Source organism: Nannobrachium achirus, assembly GCF_963921795.1.
Source record: "Nannobrachium achirus genome assembly, chromosome: 3".
NCBI lineage: Eukaryota > Metazoa > Chordata > Actinopteri > Myctophiformes > Myctophidae > Nannobrachium > Nannobrachium achirus.
The window spans coordinates 9,161,219-9,167,218 of NC_137812.1; the positions used below are offsets into that span (position 1 = coordinate 9,161,219).

Here is a 6,000-nt window from a genome sequence, read left to right on the forward strand (position 1 = left end):
CGTGGCGTGCATGCGGATCGGTCACGATGGACACACACGTGCCCACGTCAAAAGGTATGAAAATTGTGGCTGGGAACCCTCAAAGTCCATTTATGGTTTGCAGTAAATTAGTTAAAACAAATCAATAACCAAAAACAATGCATAGCTAATTTTTTTGCAGGACCTTCCAGGACCCTTGATCAATTCCAAAACTTTTCCAGTACTGGATTATTATTATTTTTTTTCTAATTTCAAAATATTTCCAGGAATTTCATGACCGTGGGAACCCTGCTCTGGGATCGATCTATTAATACTAGTGTCTTTTCTGTTTTCTGTTATTGTAGGAGCTGCTGTTTTCTGCGAAAGCTTTCCCCACAATATAGATTCTGAGGTTTAAGTGGCTAAAAGCCATCTACAGTATGGAAGGATAGAAGGACGATCCCCAGGGATGGAGTAGTGATAAAAGGCTTGTGTAACATACAGCAGGGACGGCGGTTAAAGTGCTTCAAGTGTGAGTGTGCAGGCGTGTGTGTGTGTGTGTGTGTGTGTGTGTGTGTGTGTGTGTGTGTGTGTGTGTGTGTGTGTGTGTGTGTGTGTGTGTGTGTGTGTGTGTGCGCGCGCGCAATCTGTGCATGCGCATTGCTTGTGCATGTGACTGATCATTTGTGCATGCATGTGTGGGAGAATTACACAGAAAGGAGAAAGAGACAGAGAGAAAGACAAGCAGACAGGCAGACAGACAGAAAGACAGTGAGAGAGAGACGGGGGTCAACATTTCACCACACTGGTACACAATAGCCAGGGGTCCTCAAATACAAATCTTGAAGGTCCAGAAATATTTTTTTGAAACAGGTCCGGGTCCGAAAAAAAAGGTGAAGGCGAAATAAGGCGGATACATTTATACAGTATGTACTGTATGTATGTATGTTTATTTTATAATCATTAGAATTGTTTATTTTTATTATTATTATTATTATTTGGAACTTTGGAAATCTCAGTTGGAACTGTTACCCCTGCTACCCGATGCTGGATAAGCGGTTGAAGATGGATGGATGGATGAATGGATAATTATTTATGCATGTAGAGTAGGCTACATTATTTACATTTATTGTGTAGCAATAAAACACTGGCTTATAGTTTAATTATTGGAAACTAAAGAGCATGAATGCAATATTAGGCTTGTCGTTCAGAATGGAAAATAAAGTGAAACTTAGCGTGAGGGGGAGAGGATTACTTGACATTCAGTTGACACACGTACTGCACAAGCCAGACTGTGCTGGTTGCCTATGTCAAATGGCCAGTCAAATCAGGGTCAACGAGTCATAGTTATTAACCTAACACAGCCTAGGATAGCTGGCAATAATATGCGACGACACATCACATTGTTAAAGACGCATGATCACGCATCGCGAGTTTCGCGACCATTTCTCGTCTAATGCAAGCAGCTGGAGCCTTACATCGTGGATATTAATGTGTTGCTGTTGTCCTCTCCAATTGAACAGCCAAAGGTAGAAGATCTCTAAGTTATTAATCCAGTGGGAGCAATGGTTTCCAAGAGGTTTTAGCAACTTTTTCAGGCAGCGAGCGGCATGAGTGTGTGGAGAGGGGAGGGGAGGGGGGAGCAGCATGGAGAGCGCTGCTTCGGAGGGAAGGAAAACCTTTGATCTACAAGCCCACAGCACGTTGCACCCGCTACGCTTTGTGGGCTTGCAAATTGGCGTAGGGGTGTGTCTTGTGAGCCTGTGTATGTGTTTGAGCGAATGAGCACATACACACCCACGCACACACAAACACAAATCACACACAGTCAGTCCGATCGTCAGATACAACTGTGCGGAGATTTCTCAGAAATGTGCCGCGGTCCGGACGGAGGTGCGCCTGGGTCCGGACATGGACCGCGGTCCGCCTATTGAGGACCCCTGCAATAGGGCATTAACGAAAAGGTCGACAAGTCGACTCAGTCGACTTCATTACACAAGTCGACTCCCACCAGAGAAAGTCGAAAGTCGAAGTTGAAAATATATATACTTTCTATTATGAAAATAGCAGATCTACATGCTCACAACATGTAGATCTGCTATTTTCACAATTTCTGCCACTATATATTTGACAATTTGGACAATGTTTAATTTGCCATTTTAGAGCGGTATTAAAAGTCCTTAAATTGGCACTGTAGAAATGTGAAGATACCCTCTATACACCTAAACTTTATTTTGGTTAGTTTACAGTTGAGTGAGAAAACAATGTTGCACATTAAGTTAATCCTCTGGGGACCCCCCAAAATAATTGAGGGGTCGTGAGTGATTTGATGATGACGTCATCAAACAATAAAGTCGACTTCAACTCAACTTTTTACTGAGTCGAGTCGACTTGCAAAGATCACAAGTCGTTAATGCCCTAGTACACAATACAATTCTTCGTGTGATTTGACTCAGAAGAGTGAACACAACTACAAATGGTTTCATGTGTACACGACTACACGCTTGCTAACATTTTGTATATTACTTTATACATACCGTAGTTAATTAACACTGGAAATGTATTGTACACACACAAGTATACAGTTAACCACCATTATGAAAGGACAGGTGGCACTGCCAGGATTAAGTTACAAGGACGAACACCACACACACACACACACACACACACACACACACACACACACACACACACACACACACACACACACACACACACACACACACACACACACACACACACACACACACACACGCACACCTGACCAAGTCACGTAACACACCCACATGCGACTCCCAACTCTTGCCTGAGATTAGCGGTCATTGAACTTTTGCCACAGACTTCTGCTCCTGGCATCGAGCCTGTTTCTATTTACACGAAGGAGGTCTCACAGCTCGTAGCCACGATGCAACAACAGTTTTATTGTAAAAAAGGATAACCAGTACATTTTGACCAACAAGTTACTTAAAATGGCAAATGTATGCATTAATATAGCGCCTTTATCCAAAGCATTACAATGTGCATTACATCAGTGGTTCTCAACCTTTTCAGGCCGCGACCCCCAAAATAATCACATTTTAACTGTGGACCTCCCCCTCCCCACCCTGACGAGCACTAAGAGTTAAGCCATTATATTTTGTACAGTTCTTATATTTTGTACGGTTCTATTGTGAAAATAGCAGAGCATGTAGATCTGCTATTTTCATTCATCTTCCGCTCTGCGTTGGCTGGTGGTGGTGAGAGGCTCCAAGCGAGACATACAGTATATACTTCACCCCACAACGACGTTGCACAGAGAACAGCTGACATACAAGCTCACATCGCGGCGCGGAGGCGACCGCTGTTGTCTGTTCTCGGCCGTTCTCTGCACGCGACCCCATCGCGGGGCGGAGCATAAATTAGACTTGGTGGGCCGCAGCTGTACGAAGTGCATCTCTGGTGCTGTGATTATAAAACAACGCTCCCTCCGTTCTAATGACAGCGACTGTAGGTGTGGTTTTGAGGACAATTGCCTTGAATTGCTAGTATTGTTTACACCAGTGGTTCTCAACCTTTTCGGGGCGTGACCCCCATATTTTAACTGGGGACCCCTCTACCCTGACGAGCACTAAGAGTTGAGGGATTACATTTTATATAACACAGTTCTATTGTGAAAATAGCTGATCTAGATCTGCTATTTTCACAACTCCTGTCACCCAGCACCCCTACTTCCCGCGGTAATGGTGTATCCCATACGAGGTCCAGCACATGTGTTCAACAAACTATAGTCTAACGTCTGTGCTGTCAAAGATCTGCTAACCCTGTCGGACACCTGTTCAAACTCCAGGGTATCTGGTTTTAGAGCAATGATTCAGAACGTTCACATTTTTATTTTATAAGAACTTGAATGTTGCATCTAAGATGAAATCAGTACCCAGCGTAGTATGAACACAACACTGCTCTATTATGAGCTGTTCTTTATCCGTGACCCTGTCAGAACACCTGTGTGGACACAGCTGTTACCATGATTAATACCAATATGTCCCAAAGTGACAGACTGTACCGGGGTCAGCAACCCGTGGCTCTAGAGCCGCATGCGGCTCTTAAGCACCACCCTAGTGGCTCCCAGGAGCTTTTTCAAAAATGTATGAAAATGAAAAAAAATATTTTTTGTTTTAACGATTTTTTTATCGTCACTGTCGGGCAGAAACCTTGTATCTCCAAGTTTCAAATTTGTATGTTTTTTTTCCCATTTTTTTTTCGCATACAAGACTGACGCACAAAAGTAGTGAAAACAGCAGATCTACAAGCACACAACGCCTCGCGTTGCGAGGCGTTGTGTGCTTGTAGATCGGCTGTTTTCACTAGTTTAGTTAATTTTTTAAATGATAAATACAAAACAAAGTTTTGGACATACAAGGTTTCCACCCAACAACGATGATATATAAGGCTTTTATATTTTTTTGCGGCTCCAGACAGACTTGTTTTTAGTTTCTTTGGTCCAATATGGCTCTTTCAACATTTTGGGTTGCCGACCCCTGTACGGTAAATGTGTTTCAGAAAGTGTGGACACTGTGAGAATGTCCTCGCGGGCCACTCTCAGGGTCCCAGTTCCACCCGCAGAGAAACGGTTAGAGCAAGACTTCCCCAAAACCTTGCCATGGTAAAGACCCCCAAATTAGCCTCTGGCTGCTGCCCCCCTTTTGTAAAATGGCTTAAAATAAACGAATAAATCTTTCAAAAAACAATTATGACGCACATTCTGTGCTTGTGCTGAAAATAAAAAAAGGGGGCGTCAGATTGAAAATGGTTAAACTGTCAAAATAATCATGAATTTATATTTATATAATTTATATTTTCCCTTTTTCCCACTCCTTTCCAATTAGCCTCCCAGATGATGCCCCACTGGGGTCCTCCACTTGGAAAAGCTGTGTTTTAGAGCAGTGCTTCTCAAAGTGGGGGTCCTCAAGGGGTCCTTGAGGGGGTTCCAGGGAGTCCCCAGAAAAATGTGTTAATATAATATAGCATCGCAAATGCGTTATCAGCTTACAGATCGGCTCTTTTCAAAATAATCTTGAGAGAAATGTGAAAAATGTTGAATATTTTTTGAAACATTATAACAACACAGATCTTGTACACGAATGGGGGGGGGGGGGGGGGGGGGGGGGGAAGGCATATTTCCAGATGGGGGCCACAGCCCAAATATATAATTAAATTGCGGGTTTAAATCAACATGTAAAAGTTTTGAATACCAACTGTCTTTTTGTAAATATGTTTTATGTTTCCTTTTTTGCTGAAGATATCTACTGTCTGTCAATCAACGTTATATGAGTTAAAGCGAAGGCTCTCGACGGAAATAAGCTTTACCTTACCTGAGTTTCCTTTTAGTTGACCGTGGATCAGTGAACCATACTGTCACAAAACTGTTTTTCCTATGCAATACTTCTAATAAATACCTCAATCAATCAATCAATTCAGGATGGACTCACCTCATTCTTGTCTAGTTTGGAGCGAGGGGCGCTCTTGCCGTTGCTGGCCACAGAGATCTGCTGTACTGGCATGCTGCTGCTGCTCCAAGTCCTCTCCCAGTCCTCCCAGTAAACCCCCTATAGCTGTTATTCCCTGCACAGCATGTCAGCCGTTACCACCAACACATCAACAACCGCCACCACGCACACCGCGTCCAGGAGCGCACAGTCTGCTGTCCCATCCAGGAGTATACCGTCCGATCGGGATGAGAAGAGAAGAGAAGAGAAGAGAAGAGAAGAGAAGAGAAGAGAAGAGACGATGGAGCGGGTCACTGTGGTAACACAGGCAGACGGCGCGTCAGATGGGGGGCGTGCGAGCGGTTGTCATGCCGACAGGGACACCCACACACGACAGCCTTCACCTTCCCCTCCTTCCAGTTTGGGGGGAGGGGGGGGGGGGGGGGGGGAGGGGGGTGGGTGGCAGAGGAAGAGAGAGAGAGACTTCAGTAGGCGTACAACAGATAAAGTAATCAATAATTAATCATTTAAAGATCCATTCAGACCTATGTCCGATTTGAAAAATTACCCTGTTTTT

General features: G+C 43.9%; 1 protein-coding gene across 1 annotated transcript in view; it reads right to left on the minus strand.

Moving 5' to 3' along the window:
* The window catches only part of LOC308281972 (uncharacterized protein), a gene marked incomplete at its 3' end in the record, with an annotated part of 40,595 nt that extends 35,077 nt beyond the window's left edge, over positions 1 to 5,518 (minus strand). Inside the window, exon 1 of the mRNA XM_080722321.1 lies at positions 5,427 to 5,518. Within this exon, the coding sequence (XP_080578447.1) occupies positions 5,427 to 5,498 (72 nt within the window). The 5' untranslated portion in view covers positions 5,499 to 5,518. The remainder of the gene's footprint in view (positions 1 to 5,426) is intronic.
* Between the last annotated feature and the right edge of the window lie 482 nt (positions 5,519 to 6,000).